General features: G+C 37.2%; 1 protein-coding gene across 25 annotated transcripts in view; it reads right to left on the reverse strand.

Annotated features, from left to right (window-relative positions):
* The window catches only part of DLG1 (discs large MAGUK scaffold protein 1), a 151,270-nt gene that overhangs the window by 56,448 nt on the left and 70,215 nt on the right, over positions 1–24,607 (reverse strand). For 16 of the 25 annotated variants that reach the window (XM_050308340.1, XM_050308335.1, XM_050308334.1 and 13 more), the window contains one exon: positions 2,691–2,789. The exons of the other annotated variants lie outside the window; for them this stretch is intronic. In XM_050308340.1, coding sequence (XP_050164297.1) covers positions 2,691–2,789 — 99 coding nt within the window. The remainder of the gene's footprint in view (positions 1–2,690; positions 2,790–24,607) is intronic. 25 annotated transcript variants of the gene reach the window in all.

The raw sequence follows: 24,607 nt of genomic DNA on the forward strand, positions 1-24,607 counted from the left end.
AGTAAGTTAACACTCTTATATTACCGAGAATTTTTCTGTGAAAAATGTAGTTTCAGCTGAAAGAAAATTGAAGGCATTTCTCTGACATACTTTCAAATAAAGAGATTTCCTATTTATGCATCAATTATCTGCCTTTAAAAGAGGCAGCACCTAGCCTGCTCTAGGAATATAAACAAAACAAACAAGAAATTATGCAGATATATTCTAGACTCCAAATACTGTTGATATATGAAGTTTAGCAGCACAAAACAAAGTTAATCTCCTATATGTATAAAAATACATTATCTTTGAATTTAAGACTTTTTTTTCCATCTCCTATGTATGCACGTGCATGTGGAAATAAATTTAGGGACAGTTTAACAAGCCACAAAAGAAGCTAGTATTAAAGACATTCAAAGATAAAATTAAGACCTACAAAAACATGGCAATTACATTAACCTATCCATATTCTGAAATTTTGTTTCATTACTATGACAGCAACACAATTTTTAAGAAATAATGATTTTTAAAAGCTCCCAAATGCTACAAAGTGATGACTCAGAAGTGTCTTACAAAATAATCTACCATCATTAGACAGGAGTCATCAATCTGCTATCAGGTTGCCGTGTCAGAAATTAGGCCTGTGTCATTTAATAAGTAATAAAATCAGGTGGTATCTACACAAGTTAACAGAGTAGACTATTAAAAGTAAAAGGAAACAAAAAGGATGACAATTATGACTGTCAAAATGCCATTAAACACCTTTCTCACTGAGCAATTCTCTCAATAGAAGCATAGGCACACTTCATGTAGTACAGAAATTAAACACTAATTACTGTCATGATAAAAATCTGTCAAAACAATTCAATGCCTTACAACCATTTTCTGCCATTCAGTTATATTCCTATTTCTGCTTCATATTCAAGCGCAAGTTCTTTTAAAAGAAGAGTAAATTAAAAATAAGATCCTGTACTAAAACCCCAATCAATTATGCATCACTATTATTTGTTACGGTTACCATAAACATAGTTAAACTATATTTATGGGGTTTATATTTTCACTGTAAACAAAAAAAGGATCAATTAGTTTAGTCATATCCTTTTCACTCCATTTTAGATTGTATTTTTATTAGAATATTAGAATTCTGTAATATCCAATTATATCCAACAAACACTTTGCCAATGAAAGTTGGTTTACCTTTTTTTTTTTTTTTGAGGCAGGCAGGTGGTTTTTTCTATTAAAAAAAATGGATGACTAGCTAAAAGCAATTGTTGTTAGTAGGTGAAGTTTCTACGTGAAGGTATATGTTTGAGACATAAACCAGCCAACCAATGCAAAACCCCTTCTGCAAGTTAAATGATTGTTCCTAACACTCTTTCTGCATTTCTTTGGCTTCTCCATCACAAAGCAGTCATTTCCCATCATTTACCAACATGAACAAGGAACAGCTTTGTGCCAGGCATTCCAAAGGCACTGTCTGGACATGATTGCACCAGCCTGTCCACCTCGAATCCTGATGTGGGCAGAATCCCTCTCTAAGAAGGGAATATTTCTCAAACTAATCAAATCCCTGGTCTTCCTGTTAGGAGAACTTAGAGTTGGTAGATTTGTGTAAATATACAGTCACTAGAAATTGCACTACAAAACAGTCAGCTGTCAGAACTTTAGCTAATTGCGGATTGAGCAAAACTTAACAACGTAGCAAAGACAGAAAGATTATCAACTGTTTAGCCAAGTAGTTTGAAAGCAAAATTTAAGAAAAAAAACCTGATGTGTATAATGTAAAAATATTTCAGTAATATTTTGGACAGTTTATTTCCTTTTAAAGTTAATAAACACCTGTCACCAACCATTTCCAAAAACTTACCCATCTTTTCACAAGGTGTGCATATTTCACATTTCTGCACTGAAAGTTTCAGTAAAGTTACAAAGAACTAAAAGCAGAATGTTGTTCTATATGCAAAAAAATGTAACTGCTGCCTATCCTAGATTATTCCATACCTTGCCATACTGTGGTCACACATTCCAAGTTACATGCAAGATATCAACATTAACTCATGTTTTCTGCCTTCACTTCTTTTAACAGGGTTTGGTTTTTATTTTTTGGGGGTATGTGGACATTAAGGGGACTAAAGGATGAAGGTACAGAAGGGAAGCACATTTTATGAGTAAAGTATGTTAGGAATGGAGGGATAAAATATCCCTTTTTTATTACAAATGTCCCCAAAAACAGTGATACCAACAAATGGTTGGAGAACATGAAAAATGTCATGCAAGTGAAAGCAAGGAAAAACATGTATTAAATGTGTATATGAGATGAGACAACTTTTTTTATAAATAAATTAAGCAGTAACATTTTAGTAAGGAAGACATGGCTTTAAAATCATCATGTGAACACAAAATATTCTATTGCTTCTTCCCATTCTTTTGGGTGGTTTTTTCTTTAGGTCTTTCTTAAGGTCAACCTTTCTTAAGGTCAATTACTCCCATAAGAAAATACAGATATTTTAAAGGCACTAAAAGCTGCCATGAAACAAACAAAAATTAGGATGAAATTCTAATGTATTACTCATTTAGCTATTTCACAGTTCATCTCAAACCTGTGTGTGACAGCATCAAGAGGTGAATTTCAAAGAAGCAACAACTTAAATAAATAAAAGTTGAACAAATGTAACACAACAAAAATAAAACAAACAAAAAAGAATAAAAACCTGTGGTATGGTAGATGGGATGACAGTGGTCTCAGCAGGGACTGGTGGGACAGGGATCACAGGGACAATGGGAGAAGAGGAAGGAACAGCTTCTGTGGGCTAAAAATCACCAATAAAAGGTAAAAAAAAATGAAAAACTAGAAAAACATTTTAAAATAAACAAGATTCATATCTAACAGCTTAAACAAATTCTGAACTAGCACATGGATTTGGAGATTGTAACTCCAACAAAGACAAACATTTACTGAACTGTGCCAATGCCAAGGAAGCCCAAGTAGTTGGAAAGGCCTGGGGTACTTGTTCACAGCAAGGCCCTCACTCACCTTGCAGCACCAACAAAGCAGTGACACTCTGGGTCCAACAAAAAACCTGCTCATGCCAATGGACACACTCAGGCTTTTTGTGTGCCGCTTTCACAACAGAATCTCTTCACCAATGCACAGTAGAGCGAAAAACAGGGGAATGGTGGCTGAACACCACACGACTGAACAAGGTTAATATTACTCTTTGATAAAGGGGGAAAATCAGAAGTATATTAAGGTTTCTAAACTGAGGGGAAAAAAAAAAATCAAAGAAAACCTTTTAGTCAATTGGGTGGAAGGGCCTAAAATAGATCCAATCTACTTTTCAAAGTTCTTTACACACATCTGCAGACTAGCAGAATTTCAGTCTCAGGAATTTTCATTAAACTAATAATCAGGAAACCTCGTGACATTTAAGCTGCAAGGGAACAAGATTACAACAGTATTTTGAGCAAAATATTGACTCAAAAAAATTTTGAGATGTTCACATACTGGTTGTCAACAAGCTGTCAGAAACATAAACTGCTGGCAACTAACATCAAAATTACAAGCTGAACAGCAGATTGAATCTCTTGTGACTTAGTTGTTCCAAGACATTCTTTTGATCTTTAAATATAATATTTTATATATATATTTAAATATAATGAAACATAATGACAAAAGAAAAAAATAAATCCTGAAAATGTACTAAACCACATATTCTAAAAGTTTGAGAAATTTTAAAATACAAAGCAACATACACCAATAGCAGACTCCAAATTTAAGATTAAAAGGAAATAATAAAGGAAGCTGAAAAAGCCCAAAAAACACAGCACTTATTAAATGTATGTACAGTATTTCTACAGGGTTTTTTAACTGAAAGTCAATCCACCCAAATTGAACAGCTGGTAAAAAATATTGTAATTATTGAAAGCTGTAAGAATAAGATATATTTGGTATTTTGAGAGGTAATCACTCATGTCATTTAAGTATTCTTACATCTAAGGACAAGAGCACAATATGTGGAGTGATTAAAAAAGGAGGGTGAGGGAGAATCTAAATTGGTCCAGAAAATTCTATAATGCTGCTCTTCGTAAACTACTGAAATTTATACTTTGGAGAACAAAATTCAAGTAAACCAAACTTTCCTCACTTGCAAAAAATTACTGTAAAACCCAATATTGTATACAGTGCGACAATCTTCACCGGAAAACTGAGAGCAAGTATTCTTTGCAAGTACAATTTCAATTATTGCTACTTTGATTTCTAACAATAAAATACGAAAGAAAAGTAAGTAACAAAGTCACTAGAAACAGGAGGGATAAAACTACAGAAAGAAAAAAACATAACAAACTTTCCCCAGTTTGCATCAAAGATGCTCCTCTGCAGCACCTACCTTTCCTAAGGAGCAATTAGAACACGAGCTGTCAGACACCCAACCACTGGCAGCTTTTACTTTTGCTGTGCTTTTTGTAGGACTCTTTTTTACACTGTCACGTAGGTTTACAAATTTCCCTCTGTGTTTGGCAGACACTGGCAGGGTAGAGGAACTGAACAGTGCAGGAGTGCCCAGTGCCCGCTGCGGGTGCCGGAAAGGCCTTGGTTGCACATAAGGATTTTGATGTATTTCCATTCTCGGGTTCCTGGTTAAATCAGTGAGCTTGAGCGTTCCCATCCTACCACCATTAGTAGTCATGAAAGCAGCAACACAAATAGTCCTTCTTGCAAAAAAAACCAACCAAACAAAAAAACCAAAACCAAAAAAACCACACAAAAAAACCAAAACAAAAAAAAACCACAATGAAAAACCCCACCCAACTAAAAAGGAGGGAAAATAAATTAAAATATTGCTTCCTGAGGAAGATAAAAATATGATTTTTTTCTAGATTAGGGTCATAGGAAGAAACCCTATATGCTGCTTTAGCTTGTACTGCATGTTGTGTGCTCTCTCACTCTATTTAAAGAGCACCATTGAACCACCACACGACAGTCAATTTGCTGGGTATAAATAATCAATGCAATGCACAAATTACTGAATAGAGGGCAAAAGTCATCTGACCATTATAAGGAAGTTACAAAAGGTTATTTCCCCCATAAGTTCCTACTTTTTTGTATTTTACCACCTCAAAACTTCTCCAAGGTTTACATACAGAAAATTTTAAAATTCCTCTACTTTTCTGAATGCTTAAGGGGGGCTGACAACTAATGAATTTATAAGTTTATGATGAAAACTACATAAATTGTGAATGGGCAGATATGTTGTACAAGATTTCAACATTAGCCTTTCAAAGGAATTAAATTTGTTCGTACCCTTATAATAACAAGAATTACTTTGTGTTAATAATTTTAAGAGTTGTATTTCCATGAAATACAGCAGCACTGTTAAACCAGAACTTTAAAGCACACACTGTTTAAAATAAATATTTTTTTAAATTTACAACAGTTAAATGAACCTGAGTTTTTAGTTTTAATGCCAAGGATGCATGATCTCTATATTACGTTTTTATTCCAATATTCAAAACCAAAAAAGCTCTCCCCAACTCTCAAAAAAAACACATTAAGAAGAGCCAGCTTGATTTAATTGGGCTATTGAATATTTAACTTTACCAGTCAATTTAAAATTCTTAAAAATAGGTAATGATCAAAAGTTATTTTCCCATCATCTGCATGAAAACTGACAGCTAAATCCAGACACCCCTATGCCCAGCCTTACAGAGGGAAGAAGTGGACTGAAGTCAGCAGTTACAGAGTCTTCTCAACAGCAGACACACAACCAGCATTTGCTGAGCTCTGAATCAGCCACAGCACACACCACCTGTCTCTTGCCCCATGGATCTGTTCTAGGAATATGCTGTGGATCGGAATATCTGGTGCTGAATATGATGAGAATGAAGAACACCAGTCCATAGCAAACACAGCTTGATTAGGTCAGCTGTACTGTATTGGATAACATGGAGAGTTCACAGCATTAAAACATGGTTATTCTCCCTCTCACTTTAAACCTTCCTATAGCAAATGTAAATATTGAAATTATGAGTCAGCATAATTTTTACAACAGAATAAAGAAACAGATACACAGCCCTAAGTACAAACATTTCTGGTTATTTATAGCATGAATATTAAGAGACAAATAGGTACTGACAGATGCTCCTCTAATCATCAAGAGCTGCCAAGTCTCATCTTCTACCCAGAATGGATGTAATCAAGAGCTGTAGGACATACCATTAATGCAATCTTCATAAATGCAGAGACAGGAAGGTTTCTGCCTACTGACACGAAACTGGAAATGTGTTGGTCATACAAACATTCTCGGATTTCTGCATGTGAATAGTAGGTATGTCTTTCACCTTTGAAGCTGGAGGACTGTGTCCATTAATACATATGGGCAGATGCACCCCAGTGTTCTGTTCCAGAGAGGTCAAGAATCTCCAGGTTTTTTTATTGAAAGGCAAAGGCAGAGAAGAAGATAAGCATGTTGTGACTGTACATGAAGGTAAATAATTCAAAACTAGCACATCACAACTTGTTTTCCTTTGAGAAATTTTCACAGATATGTTAACACTGAGCAACTCTGAGGCACATTTTCCAGCCTGCAGGGATTATTACTTGGATGGAGGCTGTCTTATGTTGAAGCCTCTGTATCAGTATCCTCTTTGGCCACAGTGTGATAAATGGCAGATCACAAATATTTCTTTTCCAGAGATGTTCGAGACTGCTTGAGGTTTAGGAGCTTCATTCATGCCTGCCATTCTGCTTGCCTATCAGTACCCAGCATAACATTCTCTAGTTATTAAAATGTAGAAAAGAAGTAAAGGGGTTTGTGGTTTTTCTCTTCCTAGAAGCATCAACTTTGTTGAAAACACACTGGCCAAGTAGTACCTTGATTAAAACAAAAATAAATCAGCGTTTAAGAGTGCTAAATAAGAAAATGAGAGCAAAGGGAAGAGATGCTGGACACCATATTCTTGAAAACTCAGTTGTCTGGTTTCCTATATTGTCCTCCAAGTAGGAAAGGGGAAGACACAATGCACAAGACAAGACAAGACAAGACAAAAGAATTCACATCTCTCCCACATGTTGACTTCAGTGGCAAAAGAATGAAGATGATGCAGCAGAAAACTGCTAACAGCACAAGTGTTTTTTTCTGGAAGTCCTTATGCCTTTGCTCCCGGAGGTGATATCCATAAAGTATCAATAATTAAAAGAAAACAAAAATTTGAAGGCAATTGTAGTTCTAAGAGCAACAGCCCAAGCACTAAAACAGAGCCAAGGAACAAGAGGCAGAATATCAAACTCATCCAGGGCTGCACAGTGTGCCCGGGCAATTTCCAGTGAAAAAGTTCAGGCTGCATTGAAATTTCCTGTTATGCAAGTATGGAAAGTCAATACAGCATCTTGGTCAAAAAAACAGGGGAAGAGAAGGAAAGGAATACATAATCAGAGCATAGGAAGGCTTATATAAAAGAATCATGGTGTAAACAATGAAAGTAGACAACAGCAAAAAAAAAAAAAAAGAAAAAAATAAGACAAGAAAAATGTTATTAAAAGATTCATCAGTTATTTGAGTCATGGGGATCAGTCTGCCCAATTACATTCACATGTGAGGTAAGGTAGAGCCTGCCTTGCAGTCACACTGGTAGGAAAAAAAACCAACCAACCAAAACAAAACACCAAAAAAAAAAAAAAAAACCCAACCAACAAACAAAACAAAACAAAAAAAACCACACACACAAAAAACCACAACAGAAACCAACCAAACAAAACAAAAAAATAAACACCAAAAACCCCCAACAACTCTGGCAAAGCAGCAGGACGTGCACAACCCAAAGCTGGAGAACGCAGTTATGTAACTAAGGCTGCCCAGGTTTGGCAGATCATCCTCTGACTGCAGAAAGCAAGTGTTCTCGGCAGACTGCATTAATTACTGGCATGAACTGCTCTACTCTAATATCAAGCGCTAAGTGATTTTTCGTAACCAGAGGGGGGTCAAGATCAGGTTGTGCTTTCATATTAAATACCAGCTCTGAACAATTTGTTGCTAACACAACGCTGAATCATCAATATTTCATTCTTTTAAATTACTACATCAAATGCACAGTGCACACTTTGCAGCAATCTGTTAAAGTGCCAGTAATCTTTTATAAGTAGTTTTTCTTAAAGAATCATTTTCTTTCCACATTCTCTACCACCCACTCCATAGCTGGATAACAATACTCATAGAAAGAGAAAATAGAACTAATATTTGACCAGCAATATCCACTGCAAAGGTTATTTTTTAAAGTTTTGATGACTGACTTTCATTACTTCAAAAAGCAATTCTAATAGCTAGAAGAATACTCCAAAAGTAATTTGGTACTCACCCTTTCCACTGCCTTCAAGCAGATACTACATAATCAGCAACTTCTGTTAATATAATTTGACTGATGAAAACAAGCCCATATTCATCATCTCTTCTTGAAAGTAGGAAATAAAATATCTTCCAAAAAGCACAAAACTTGAAAAGTGGCAGAAACAATTTTGCTTCAATACTCTGTGACAAAGCTGAACTTAAAAGGCATATATTCTTTCTAGACATATATAATTTATGGTCTGGCAGTGTAGTTTCATATCTTTCCTCTGAACTACATCCTAGAATGCCACAGGGTATGTCACTAGTCAAGTGTGCTATTTTAAGAACTTTGCATCCATCTTCCTCAAAATCACAGTAGTCAATACTCATCTAAAAATACCTCCAGGGATTTTTAGGCTGTTTTGTGGAGTCCAACAGCGGTAAGAATAAAGCACAACTGCCATCCATCCTCATTCCTAATCCATGTCAGCTGTATGCTGCCCAGAGCATCTGAGCAAAGAGCCAGCACTAACACTGACGCACCACCTCTGCCACATTCCTTCCTAAGTCAGTGTCAGTCTGTGGCCTTGGCAGGTCCTTAGTACCACGATGTCCATGACTTGAGTTGTTAATTCATAACTTTGAAAGACATGCATATTTTTCCTGAGTGTATTTCTCCAGGACTTTAAACAAAATGTAGCATCAAAGGCATTTGAAAACTAAACAAACGTTCTCCTATTGCCCAAACAAAGTTTCAAAGAAATCAAATTTAAAAAAAAAAAAAAAAAATCCAAGTTTCACAAGAGTTAAAAAAGTATAGAACTGCTTGAACATAAGCAATCATGTTTCAAGGCAAATATTGAATTGAAATTCCAAACAATGTTCATATATCAAAACTGCACATAACACAATCAGACAGGCTGATATGTTGCATCTTTCTGAATTTCGAGAACTGCAAAGACACAAGCCCCAATTCAGGCCAGGAGTCCTGGTATTGGTGATAAGACAGATATGCTGAATATACCAGAAGGGAAACAGAGCCACCAAAAAGAGAATACCATTAATACAAACATGACTCAATTTTTTTCCCACTCTACAAGTTTGTTCATTTCTTTCATGCAAGAAAGGTTTTATGTTATCAATAGACCATTACTTTAATTTTAAAATGTGCTTCCCACCCAACGAACTCAAACTCACCTGTCCCCTTGCTCAGTGTGTGAATACAGGAAATCTCCAGTTTTCATATGGACACCATATCTGAGTATTTCATATACACTGGCTAAAAACCCCCAAATTACTTAAAATACACTTTTTCAGCTTTCAAACCACTCATACTTACAAATGCTATCACAAATTTTAATCATCTGTACTTCATGGGGGTGTTGTTCAGATTCCCCTGTCTAAGCCAGCATATCCCATACTATAGTATATTGATTTACCACAAACAAAACCTTAAGAGATTCAGACCAGGATAAATAATAAGCTTAATCAGGATGGTTTCAACCCATGGGTGGTTACAATTAACCAGGCCTAACATTCTGCACGGAACCTTCAGTTTCTGGTTTGTGTTTCTGACCCTCCTCCCTCTTCAAGGGCTCTTCCTGTTCTTTGCCATGATGGAGCAAAGACTGATTACCGTGGTCTTCCAAGGATGAAAGAATAAAAATCCCTAGATCACCAGACAGATGATATCCAGGTCTCTTCAGAGTTTAGACAGATAGAAGAACAACAAAATACCTGAGTTTGAAGCCTGTCAGGGTCTGCCTACATGGCGATAGGTAGGTTAATACATAACAGTTTAACAGAGATTTTGAGGACAGGAAAGTCATCCTGGAGCTGTAACATCAGATCAGGAGAGTACTATAACCAAGATATGAAAGGTTTTCCTTTGGAAAGAAAAAGATATACCCAGCCAGCCCTTGCAGATTAAAAGGACTAGTCTGAACGGCTGTGGTTTTATGTTACATCTCACCTTTTCCAGAGGGAACTATGGCTCTTGAAAATCATATCTATGTGAGCACTCTATTTTAAAGTAGATAAAGAATCATGATAGATATGTCTAAACTCTAAGGGTTATTTGGTTGCTTGGGTTTGTGGGGTTTTTGTTTTTGTTTTTTTTTGTTTGTTTGTTTTTTCTTTTGTTTTGGTTTTTGTGGGGTTTTTTTGTGTTTTGTTTTTTGTTTTGTTTTGGTTTTTTTTTCACTCAGTCAACAAATTGATTCTCTAACCTAGTTTCCTCCTCAAACCCCACAGCATTTTACAATGAACTCACATGAACTTAGAACTTCAAACATAAATAAACAGCTTTGAAGGGGAAAAACAGTGACAGTAGAATATCCGTAAAATCACAGATGGTGACGATGACCTGAACTGATCTGAAGACAAACAAGCAATTTATTCACTGTTTCAATTCTTTATTGCAATCTTCACCTACAAAAACAACCCAGTGAGAAACATTTTGCACCATGGTTGCCCAAGCCAAAGTAAGGCAGTAAAGCTGTAACAGACAAACTCCTATCTCTGAAGTAGTCTGTAGCAGAAGTAGAGTTTTGTGTATGAGATAAAGAGACATCCACAACGTAGAAGTGAACCTGGACTGACTAAACTATCACCCAATGCTTTCATGCAGTATCTAGTGCTTGGTTGATAAGTAAAATTTCCAGGTACTAAGAATCTCATGCAAATACAAATAACAGTCAACAAAGGTTTCAGCAACCAACCTCTTCTCTCTCTGTTAAGATCTAAAATTAGACTCTTGGGACTTGCCTTTCTGTCCACTTCTGTGATATTCAGAAAGACTTAGCTCAATTTGTCCTGCCACATCTCTCAGGGACCAAGTTGAGTTTCACTCATATTCCAAATCCTTAACACAAAAAATGTACACAAAGTTAATTTTGGTTTTAATGAAGCTAATTGATGGCTTTTGTAAGCAAGTGTCTAGCACTGAACCCCATGCCGCAGGTTAGTCATCTGTATTCACCAGGCAACTCAGTACTAAGCTCAGAACAGAATTACAAGGTTCCTCATTAAGTTCATAAGTGCTATTGAGAATTATTTTAATGCATTTAATTTGCAACTTAAAGCAAGACCTAGAAAGCTCTTTTTAAATAACATCAGCCTTAAGAATAGCAGCTTTCATTATAATGTCAACACGTCCACAAAGAAGTCCAAGTAGGGGTTTAGCTTCAGAAAGAGTCCAGACAAAGAAAAACATGTTCTAAGACTTTATTATAGAAAAATGTCACCTCTTGGGTGTCAATATTTTAGTTTTTGAAATTCACAGTAGACAGGGTATGCTGTGCTAGGAAAATGAGATGTGTTACTAAGAACACTATTAAATCAAAATACAATGATAAAGTTTTGGTACTGCTTACATGTTTTAATAGATATGGCACTTTTAAGTTCTCAGAACACATAATTTGCAATCACCTCTAAATTATTCAGGAAATAACTAAACCTAGACAGAATGTCTATTTTGTATTTATAATTCATTCAAATATGAAAGTCATCCTATTCCTATCTAGCTCTGATACTGTGATCTCAATAGTAGAAATGTTTCAATTAAATGTCAAAACTATCTCACTCCTCCAGAAGATTTTTTGTTAGTGATTTTCTTAAATTGAGTAAATCTACAAGAGCCTTTATTCATAACATATAAAAATTATGCATGTGAACCTCATCTTGTCTAAAGCATAATCTTTGTTCTTTAGGATAAGAAACATTCATGTTCACTTAGCACACCCCACTGTCCTTGAAGTACTTACGGGTACAGTCTTAAAGCAAGGAGTAATGAAGTGATCAGAAGGAATTCAGTGAATCAGAGCTAGAGTCTCTCATTTTTAAATATTTATTCTTTTATTGACAACTGTATTATTCTGTGAGCAATCTACTATCTGTCAAAAAATATTTTTATAAAATATACAAAAATTTGCCCTAAAACACTAAGCACGAGCAGAACAGCATTTACCTCACATTAACGAACCGCAAACAGAAAACCACACCACCAAAGTCACCTGTAACAACCCATTAATTAAAATCCATTAGCTTTCAGGACATAAATGTCAGGGAAAAAAAAATTAATTACTATTTACACATAAAGTGGCTTTATATTAAAGCCACTCCTTACTTCATTTAAAAAAGGCTTCGTACACATAAGCGGTAGCAGCATTTTATCTTTACAGATGCTGAATTCTTTCCAAACATACACTTCAGCTTTTAGTACAAGTCTGATGGCTTCATATTGCCATCCACAATTACCAGATCCGTTCCTCACCTGATTTTATTCATTCTTATACCACAGAGACACCGGAAGCTCCTCAGACTTGCCTGCATGACAGTATGGAGTTATAATCCAATATCAAACTAAGTACCATTACACAACATACCCAGGTTCTGGAATGAACCATATGAGCCCTGCAACATTTCACCAAAATAGGCACCTTTTGTGTAGTACCAGATGCTCAGTCTTCAGCAAATTAAAATATTTTAAGAGTTAACAGGTTTAATGCCTAGCATCATTTGAGAAAACTTTTACTCCACAAGTAAATAAAGGTCGGTATTTTTCTTAGAATGCTGTTTGCTAAAAGCTTCCAAAGATTCCAGACCTTTTCAGTATAACTTAGGAACGAATACAGTCTTATGTACCCTTGCAATGGAAAAACAAACATTTGTGCATCATTTTAAGCTTACAGTGTTAACTACAAAAAATGTATTTTTAAAAACAAGGTTAACAGATAAATTGACTTTTTGCTCACAACTATCCATAGGCATTTTATCTGGAACTCGGGTTAATTGCACCTTGGAAACACAAGTCAGATTCAATCAGTTGATGATCCATGCTGGACAAACACAGCAAGGAGCACCCATACCTCACTGGTGCAGAAGCTGCTAAACCTCTGGAGCAGAGGAGGAAACCCGAGCTATTCTATGTGGTTCCACATAAAACCAGCCTGTCCTTCTCATGAACTGGAACTAGGCAAAGACAGCTAAAACTGGAACTAAAACGGAGCTAACTAAGCCCTTGTGTATCCAAACCAAGTGCAGAAGTAATTTAAACAGTTCCCTGCAATTTCCATGACAACTCACCCGTTCAGGACACAGACACAGGAGCCAGAGAATGAAGTGGTAAACCCCATGTGGGAATAGACACTGCGGTGACGACCACGTGGCTCTGCAGAGGTCAGATCTAAGGGGCAAGACTGCCCATTCCGTATCAGTGCCAGGGAAGACCTGGGATGACAAACTCAGCATTTCTTGCTGGTATCAAACTAACCAAAAATGTCCATTTTGTGTGGCACGTCCTTGATAAAAGGAATATTAACTATACTGACCTGAAAAAATAGTGGTTATCAATAAATATTACAAGAAGTATCTTTAGTTTCTCAGACTACTTCAAAATATATGAAACAGTGTAAACCCTTCTCAAGTTATGACTTCAAGTCCATTAAATTTTGGTCTAATTGTGATAGGATACTAGTTCACACAATCATTTTTCCCCAATGTCCATTTAGTTAAGATAATTAAAATGCCTAATCTACAATAAAATGTTTTAAGTCCTTAGAACCCAAATATCTGAAACACTTCTTTACAAAAACAAAAAATCTACAGAAAGGACTAAGACAAGGGGTTTGACTTCAAAATTTATGATTCGGGAAAAGCAAAACAGGATTCATCAGACCCCCAAGACTGAAAACTATTTAAAGGAAATTTTGAAGATCCATTTTATATAATCTCTGTCTAACACAAAGAACACTACACAACACATTTCTACTGATGATTCAAGTCCTTAAGCATTAAGAAGTTAATAGACATCAATTAAATCTTTGGATCCAAAACAGTTTAAAGAAAAAAAGAAGTGAGGTTATGCCCTGAATTTATTTACCTTCCTACCATAATTACTCAATATCATGGTTTTGCTCACCAGCAAGCCCCTGGGGTTGAGGATGGTTTTGTCCAGGTGGATTTCCGGAGAAAAAGCCAATTAAAACTTTCAGCAACGCCTTCGCTAATTACATATTTAAGAAAACGGAAGAGAAGGTGGTTGCACAGTAAAAATTAGGTAGTCATGTAGGAGCGGTGGCAGGCCCCAAGTGGGGGCCAGGCCTTCCTCCTCCCCTGGCCCTGGGTTGGGGGCAGGTGTGGCACTGAAGCCCCCCCCGCTCCTCATGTAAGAATGTAAAGGAAAAAATAAACTTTAGAGGACTGACTGCTTGGACAAAAAACGCTGCAAAAGAATTCTGGCAGAAAGATAACGAAGTGTTCAAGGCCAAAGTTGGCAGATGGAGGAGAGAGAAGTTCGAAGTGGGGGTTGTTTCTCCCCCTCTTTCGCTCTCTCCCTTCAGCAGGGAAAAGACTGAAAAATAAATCCCTGCTACCTTTGGAAGATTGTTGGAGTGAGGAGACTCCTACGCTGCTCGTGGAAGAGTCTACACCGGAGTAAATTGATGCATGAGAAAGTCGAGACTTTATGAGAGACCTGAAGTGAGGTAGAGTCTTGTTGAAGATTTGTGACCCTAAGGAAAACCTACGTTGGAGCAAGACGGCCCGGGTGGGATGTTAGGATCCGTGTGTGGGATCCATGCTGCTATTGGAAATTTCTGACTCTGAGAGAGACGTGGCTTACACCGGAGCGAGAATGGCTCGTGTAAGCTTGGGATCTCAGTGGTGCAGCTAAATCTGCATCAGCAGCTGCTAGTGCAGCTAAATTTGTGACCCTGAGAGACAGCAGAGAATGGAAGACCTGTTGTCTGAGAGAGGGACTCACGTCAGACAAGTCTATTAAGGACTGTTCTCCCGTGGGAAGGGACCCCCACAGGGAACAGGGGTGGACTCAAAAGCCATTATCCCCTGTGACTCTGTGGTAAAGATCAATGGTAGGCAAGTGTCCCCTTGCAGTCCATGGAAGAGAAGACCTTCAGGACCTGGGTAACCCCCTAGCCTCCGGTCTTAGGCCAGGAGGGGCTAGGCCCAGCCCTGTGGTCGACAAAGAGAGATAGAGTTCCAGCTGTGACAAAAAGGAGTTGTCATCCTGAGATAACAAAAGAAGAGCTTTAAAGGGCTGCAGAGTTATTAAAAAGATCTGGAGCTCCAAAATGGATAAAGAAACTGCTTCTCCTCCTCAGACTGATAAAAAGGGGGGAGAAGTATTTCTGTAAATACATAGTGCTTTTACTTAAGTAAAATTGTTGTAGGTATAGTGCTTTATTTTTTTTATCTTGCTAATAATAAATGTTAATATTATTTTCCCCAATCAAGTCTCTTTTGTCTGCATAAACCTTTTCTCAATTAATAGTAATTGTGTGGGGGGTGTGAGAGCAAACTGACCCAGAGCAAAACCACAACACTCAAAAAGCATTTTCTCCATTTTCACATCCTCAGAACAACAGGATAGCAAGCTTAATGTACCCTTAGCCTGTTCTAACAGTGGTGAGGCTTTGTGTGAAGTTCTGAGGGTCAGGCTCACTTGGACATGTGAGGTTCAAAAGCTTCCATTCTCAGGCCAGTGCCCAAGCTGCTCCTTGCCCAGACTGCTCCAACAGACCTGCCTCTTTGGAGTAGTGAACTCATACAAAATATGGAATACAAATCTGACTTTTCAACGCAAGGGAAGGCTATTTCCTTAAAAAATACTCTGCATTCTGTTTCCAACGCTGGTTTGCATTAAAAACAAAATGCAGTTCAACAGGTCCCATAACCCCAGCTCTCCTTCCCTCATTAGGCTACAAACCAGCAGAAGCTGTTCTTTCAATATTGAATTCTTACCACTATAAGAACACCGGCCAAGTCCATGAAAAGTCATGGACTCAGTGTTATTAGACACACAAGTCATCTCCAGCTCTTGGAATCCTCTCCACTGGAAAAGGCAGAAACCTCTGAAAGCCCTCAGAGGAAGCATCACAGCTCTTTGACCTGGTTTTATAGCCTTCCAAAACCCTCTGCTCTAGCTCTTGATGAAAGCAGGGTACCAGCTTGACTGACAATCTGATATTTTTCTTCTGAAAATATCAGGTTTGGGGTTTTTTCCCAATGAGCAAAAAACTAAGCAGAAAATTGCATTTTACAGTACATTCTACTTCATCTGATTATGGTTGCTGAAGTTGAAGGACAAAAATTCATAAAACTTGAGCACTGAAACAAAGGTTAAAATGAGCAGGTAAAGATACAGGGTGAAACGAGAAAAATTAACACTGAAAATTATGAAAGAAGAAAGTGGACTAATAGATATGTAAAAAACAAATTATTAAGTGGTAATGCTGTAAATAGATAACTACTTATGTGCTTTGAATTTCAAGAACCAGAAAACAAAATGCATTTTTTATGCTGGTTTCTGATGCTTGAACCCAAATTAGGAACTGTCAAATAAGTTTTTCAAGTCCTGCATTACTTAAAATTAAGTGACAGCAACAATGTACAGTATAAAAATTAACACCAGACAAAACCCAACCTACCATTTCCCCACTGCATTGGAATACAAGTAGATTCTGTGGTTCCAAGTTGGACACACTACTGTACTTAGAAGACAGCACAGCAAGGGGAAAACCAAGAGTGTTTCTAATTCAGTCATGCCTTAGGGCAACAGCTGGGAATTCACCTGTTACTTGTATTGTTAGTCACATTCTCCGAAACAATTAATCGAACTATGAGTCTTTTCCAGATACATTTCAAGATTAATTCCTGCCAGTCTGATCATTTCCTGACTGATGTATCACTCAGGGGATGAACTGATCAGATGGCATTTCCTTAGGAGACTTGGAGATTTCTAAGTCAGGTGATCACAGTCTCTGAGTGACACACAAAGGCCAGAAACTGAGATTCCATTCCCTGCATTTAACTTGCACTATTGCCAGGCTTCCAAACATCTCTAGACATTTATTCAGGGCTTTTTTCCTAATGTAATTTATTCAGAAACATCAAATAACACAATGCACTACACACAGAGATAAATTATTCTGATAGTTCATGTCCCTCTCCACTAAAAGAAACAGCACTCCACACCAACAGTAGAAGTTGCCATACTGGATGAGAGCAAAGGTCCAAATGGTCAAGAATCTTACCAGCATTAAAAACTGACAGATGGGCAAGCAAGAATTAGACATATGCCCAGTAATTTTCCCAGAAAGCCATCTCAGAACCTGACAGTTAAGGTCTTCCTAAACCAATCTCTGTAATAGCTACGTGCCACCTGCTCTTTGCAAATCCATTTAACTCCACTCTTAATTCATTCTCTGTTTGAACCTTCAAAATGACCTTTTTGTCCACAGTGTTTTGTCAGTGACTTTCACAATTTTAGAAGAAATTTTACAGGACAATAGTGACAGGACAATAGATTTAGAATTAGAGAACTATTATAGAATATCTATTTGAGAATCTTCTTAATTTCATTTTTATTTTATATGTCTATATCATATTCTCCCTCACATTTGTTTTTTTCTGGTTTATATTTAAATTAACTGACCCTATAGATAAATAGAGTATTCCTCTTAAGACTTTAGACTACCCTTTTCCTTTTTACTTACGCTAAATCCTTTCTCAGATAAGGGTAACAGAACCCACACAAAAATTCAAAATCCAAATAGACAATAAACGTAGTCAGATAATGTTCTGTTATTCTCCTTCTTCTTTAACAATACCCAACATTTCAGTTACCCTTTTCATTACTGCACAGTACTAAGGTGACATTTTCAAAGAACCATCAGTGACAACTCCAAACCCTTGAATGTATCCAGGAAGTAGTTTAATGGAGCAAAAGACTGAAAATTCATAAATGCCAAGATCAGCTTACAAGAGAGACAAAATGAGTCATAAATGCCTGTTATCTGTCTGGAGAACACGTCAGCTCAACTACATCCTAATGTGCAGTTAAACACCAACAAAAAGGAAAGAGCAGCAAATGCACAACAGAAACAAAAGCTGTGGAGCAAGGCTGATGTATCAGGGTTATAGGCAGTGAGATGAAATTCAATACTGAAAACAAGTCACATGGAATAGCAATAAAAGGCACAGAGACACCCTGAGGAATATCAAACTGGAAAACAAGTCCAGAAGCACTCTGGTCGGTGGCAAAGGTTTTTTAAAATTATACAAAATAGACAGAAGGGAATCCTTGCTCTGCATTGGCTGTAGTCCTTCAGAGTGCTTTTTTCATCCCAAGCCTTGTGTGAGTGTGCACAAAAACTTGGTACATGGAAGGCAGCCTTAAGTCTTTCAAAAGATAAATGACAGAACTGCACCAGTTTTGGGATTCTCGGCAGTTTCTTAGGGGATAAAATCACCACCTGGTCATATAGCCACACTGGTCAAGTGGGGATTAACACTTTTAACAACTTTAGCACCTACTCTACAGCAGTTTCCAATAGGCAATGTTGGCAAACTCTAATGAGGTACAGAACATAGGAGGCTCAGAAGAGTCAGGAAGCGTTACTGGGCTTATTGTCTTGGAATCCAAGTAGTTCCTGGAAAAAACTCAAATAGTAGCAAGAGGTAACCACATAAGTGGCCAATGATGATTCCAAGTAAACAAAGGTACAGTTTAAAAGATACTGCAGCTTTCTGAGTATATCTAAGAGCAGGCAATACTTTTTTTTTTTTCTTTTTTGTCATGATAAACTACCTTCAGGGAGAATATTGACATAATTAATTTTGACTTGTATAGGAATGATTGTGGCTAAATGCAATTTTGGACAAAACCAGAGAAAGGTTGGTTCTCAAAAGGCACATTCAGGATTCAGGGAAGACTTGCTAGGTGGTGTGGTATTCACAAGTCATCAAGTCTCAGAACTAGCTCTGGCTCTGGATTACACTTTCTGAGCTTCCCTGACAGATGGCCACAGTTACCAGCCTTTGTAGTGAAGCAGAAATGCTCCTATCCATTTTGTAAGGAATAAAATGGAGAAACAGTCCCAACTAATCACAAGATTTTAACTGGAGAAACCTGTAAGCATTCCTGGAATCATCTACAGAACTACACAATCCTCACTTGAATTTAATTTAGAAGACCCATTAGAAACATCCTGGAAGGAAGTATCCCTCCTCAAGGGAGGAACTCATCCACTGGGACCCCTCTGTTACAGAGCCATTACATGATAAGCAAAACATGAATGATATGGTTATACTAATAAACAAGAACAAGGCATTAATTTCAATCACACATGAGAAACATGAAGAGGTGGATGTTTTCCTGGCATTTTCATCTTTTGTGGTTCTGTCAAAGTAATTCAAAATTGAACTGTACTGGAAATGCTTCACAACACCCTTGTGCTGGAAAGTTCAGCAAACATCAGCATTTTGAAATTAGTCTGAAGTGTCTCCTAAGGACAGCATTTTTCACTCAAGCTGCCATGCCCCTGTGATGGCTAAAGTTGTGTGCATGGCACAAAGAGGCAGACTGAGTAAAAAACAGTTCATGTCTCACAAAGACATCCTTATAAATGGATCTACAGATCTATCTGGCATTTGACAACAGCTCCAGAAGGCACATTTGCTTCCATTCACTGACATACCTGGGAGGCTGACCCAGTGACCAGGTGCAAGCAACAGCAACAGACAATACTATGTAGAACTCATAATCTACCAGCAGAATAAAGAAAACTGCTCTCAAGAGAGGGTAGAAAGATAGATATGAAACACAAGTCATTGGTTATTATGTGATAATAAAAATCATACTAGGAAACTCAAATGAGGACAGAGAAGGAATTGAAAAAGACAAATTACCTATCAGGGACTAGGAGTTTACTTAACACTGAGTAGGTTTATATAGGGTAGGACCACTTCTGAGAACTAGAAAAAAAATCTGACAAATAAAACTGTTCTAACAATCATACAGAAAACAGAACTATAAAAAATGTTTTTAAAAAGGGGGAAAAAAAAAAGTAGTTCAAGAGCCTACCTGCTTTACTGAAAATTTTAGTAAGTGTTATTCATCAAGACAAATTAAAGTACCTCCTTTGTTCTGGAATACAAAGAAAACCACTGGCCCCAACAGAGGTTCTAGAAAAAAAAAAAAAATCCTTCTCAAAAGATACTGCATAGCTAGTACACATAAAGATTTCAATGGTTCTTGTTTAACAAGACAGTTTCTCTCCTTGAGTTACTGTAAGTCCTAGAAAGGCTGTGGACATGAAGTTTACCAGGACTCTGAGCTGGGTATAAACTGGAAGACTTAAATTGCACAACACATGATACCATGTCAGCTCCCAAACACGGATGCAGGTCATTCTAAAAGAAAAAAAAAAAATCTAAAAGACTTTGACTAAAAACATCTAAGAAGTTTCTGTTGAATTAAATTTTTCAAAGTAAAAGAAACATCCAGTGCATTCTTAATCATAACTGAGAATGCTCTTGATGTTGTAGACCAAAACAGAAGAACAGGAAGAAGGCAGTTTTCACTTTAAATTCAGTGGTTCTGCCAGACAGTAATTTAGTTAATAATTGTATTAACTGAAACACGTACAGCAGCTTTGGCAGCAAAACAGAAATACTATACCCCAGGAGCAATGCTGGAGCTGCTCAGTGAGCTGACAGCTGGTGAACGACAGACTGGCCTTTCAAAACACTTGGTCAATCAGTACAAGTCTCAACTGAGAGGGTAACTATCACAATATAAAATAAATTTGCGAAGTTATGTAACACCCTGAAGAGTCCTACCTCGTTCACTGGTTTCCATGCACTTGGCTTCATACAGCAAGACCTTGTTAGTCCAAGAAGGTTATTAGTTGATGACAATGGATTAAGACAGGATCCAGTGCCTGCCTTGCCTGAAGAATCAGAGTCTTGGACACAGTGCAGACAGAAAGCCCCTGTAGTAGCAGCAGTACTCCAAAAGCAAAACATTCTCTTTCTTCTTTGTTTACCAGATTTCTGAGTTATTCTAGAAAAAGCAATTTTCTTGAGATACAATGACAGAGAAATATGAAGAAATTCTGTTATCAACTCTGAGCGAGACAGAGCTGTGAGAGAACAGGTGAGAGAAAGTGGAACCCTAACCCCCTGAGGCAGGAAGCAGAGCCTGCAGGCAGCTAGAGCACCAGTTCAGTGCTTATCACCATGGCAGATGATTAACTGAGGTAACAAACTACACATGCCAACACTGCAGTCACTCACATGGGCTGGGGAAGGAAGCGGCACAGCCCAGTCACAGCACAGGCCAACTGCTCAGCTTCAGGAGAAAGGAATCATTTGCTACAACAGGAAACCAGCAAGACCCTAACAAAACCTACATGACATTACACAAGTCATGTCAGATATTCTTGAGATTTATTGATAGTGGTATTAATATGATTTTAAAACTGCATGTCTCTAAAATGTCAAGGAAACTTCACAGTCTTGAGAAGGTTCCATCTCTATTGTACACAGAAAATGTTTACAAAATGAATCAAAGGTTCCAGAGGCAATCTGTTAATGCTCAAGCTTAAACTGTAAAGAATTTCCTACTTTTTGGCCTATTGATTAGAACACACATGAATGCATTTCTCTTAGAGAATAAATTCATACCATTTTTCTCTCTGCTACTATGCCATCTTATGGAAATGCAACCAATGGAAGAACTAAAATTTGCAAAATAAATTCATGCTTTTACAAATGTCTGATATTACATAGTTAAAATCACAAAAAAGTACAGTAAAACTCGTGTTTACATTTCAGAAGGTGCTTTGCTTTCTTATAGTAGAAATCATCCAAAGCACATACTATTTCAAGATGCTTTCTCATGTGTTCATCACAATATTAACTGCAATACATAAATACTTGAGTATACCAAAATATAGAAAGGATTATAAATAACACACTAAAAAAATCAGTTTTTTGCAAGAATTACAATAAAAGATCGATTAGGGTAGACGCCTGACTTTTTTTAACCATTACCTTTTAATGTATTTTATAATACCTCTACGTTGTTGCCTGATCAGACATAGCATTTTGTACAAGGTAGAACTATGCCCATTATTTTAAGTGACTTTGAAAGCAACAGACTAGGACTAATGATACAGTAAAACTTTCATCAAGACTTTAAAAGGAAGATACACAATTTCGAGAAATGACCGGGTTCCAAAAGCTCACAAAAGCAGTTGATAAACTCTAAAATTTAAAGGTAAGTTTTTGAAATGGATAAGTGGAGTTAGGAAGGGGTTTCTGTCCCACTCTTCCTCCTCTTTCCTAAAAGATGTCCTAGAAAACAGAAGTACAGATTAGCACAGCATATTCAAAGAGCTAAACAATTTTTCAGTACCCAATGATGGAAGCAGATCATACTCAGAGACAAGCCAAGAATAACCTCAATGCATTGCTGTTGGAACCTGTTTATTAACTTGAGTTTCAGACAAATCAGCTTCTGGATTTGGGGCACAACACGGCTTCTGGATTTGGGGCACAACACGGCTTCTGGATTTGGGGCACAACACGGCTTCTGGATTTGGGGCACAACACGGCTTCTGGATTTGGGGCACAACACGGCTTCTGGATTTGGGGCACAACACGGCTTCTGGATTTGGGGCACAACACGGCTTCTGGATTTGGGGCACAACACGGCTTCTGGATTTGGGGCACAACATGGCTTCTGGATTTGGGGCACAACACGGGCCAAATGCTGCCAAACAGTTAAAATGCTTTCTGAGACATGATAGCTGCATTCATTGTGAGAAATAAGAGCTTCTGAGAGCTTTGGAAAGACTTTGGGGAAAAGTAGTGCCCTGGATACAGCCATCTTCGTTGACGCAAAATGCATATTTCTTGTTAAAGCAGCACTTCAAATTACCCTGTATTTTTCATTTGCATAACCACATATTTACTAAGCTCATGGCATAGTTATTCATAGTCTTTTATTCACCCTTTTGAATATAAATTTGTCATCTGTTTGGTTTTATCTTTATCTTCCATTTTATACCAAGAGTTGGCTTTTACTACAGAAATTAATAAATTTGCTGACAAAAATTCAGAGACCAACTTCTAATCAAATTCTTTGATTCTTCTACTTGAGTGACTAACTCCTCAACAGAGGGAATGAGGAGGAAGAAGGAGGAAACAATAAAGGCCTTGAACTCCTGGGCATATTAAATCAGCTTCCCAGACTACTGAAGAGACTGGTGTCACCATGCATTTGGGCACACATGCATTCTTTTGGGCACACACCAAGAAAAAAGTAATGCTACTATATCTACCACCAACTTCATCCTTGCTTCTTCAGGGTACAAAATCCTCCACTCAAAAAATACCCTACTCCAAAATCCAAAGTCCCTTCTTTAGGAAAAGTCCTTTGACCCCCTTGCTGGACGAGGGTGACCCAAGCAGGTCCCAGAGAAGGAAAGGCATGTGCAGCCCCTTCCCCAGGAACTGTTTCCCTTTCACTAGTAATGGAGAGAACTAAGCAAGTATGTCCATTTCATGCTATTCAAGAAAATGAAGGGACAGTTAAAACTGGGGGCTTTGTAGCAGATTCACAGGGGAAGCAGGAAACCAGTAATTGAAAAACCTCAAATTGATTTTATATCTGTTAAAAACCATGATGTCAAAACAATAAGCAAATAAAGCCCATGATCACAAGTAGAATTTCAACAGACCAGATTAAAGAAGTACCTCACATCTAATTATTTATTTGAACTCTGCAGAAGTGATTATGTTCAAATGATGGGGATGCTTCTTACATGAACAAATAAAAGACATCAAGAATTTTCAGAATATTACAACAGAGAACACAGACTAACAAGAGCTGAAAACCAAAACTGCACCACAATGAACAACCTCCAAATGTCTTTTTCTCTCCCTGAACCTAAAACAGCTGCGATGGGAGGATAATGTATGAGTACAGTACAGCATCTTTCCAGAGGAAGTAGCTTAAACAAACTCTTCTGTTTTCAGTGCATTACTTCTGAATATGCTCATTAATGTTTTTTTTTTAACAACCACTTCAAAATATTTTATGTTTTTTTCCCTTCTTCTGGCTATGAACATGTAAAAGCAGTTCTTTTTCACAGAAGAACTGCCAGAGCTATAAAAACATTTGCCAGATTTTCACAGAGGTAAGCAATCTTTTTCATAGCAGAAAAACAGAACAAACACTGGGATATTTACAGAATCACAGCTTCATTTTGAAGGGATCTCAGGATCTTCACCTGGCCCAACCTTCTCTCAAAGCAGAGACTACTCTATATTTTATTTATCAACAAATTTCTAGGCCTGACTAGTCAGTCCAACTGCAAGTTTCAAGCATTCTAACATTACTTCTTCAAGCATTAAACAAATAAGAGCAACTATAATATTTATTCAAAAGGTTAATCCTGTATATTTTGACTAAAAAAATTAGCAGTACTTAAAAGCTA

This window comes from Myiozetetes cayanensis, unplaced genomic scaffold, assembly GCF_022539395.1.
Source record: "Myiozetetes cayanensis isolate MyiCay16 unplaced genomic scaffold, myiCay2020 scf13, whole genome shotgun sequence".
Classification (NCBI taxonomy): Eukaryota; Metazoa; Chordata; class Aves; order Passeriformes; family Tyrannidae; genus Myiozetetes; species Myiozetetes cayanensis.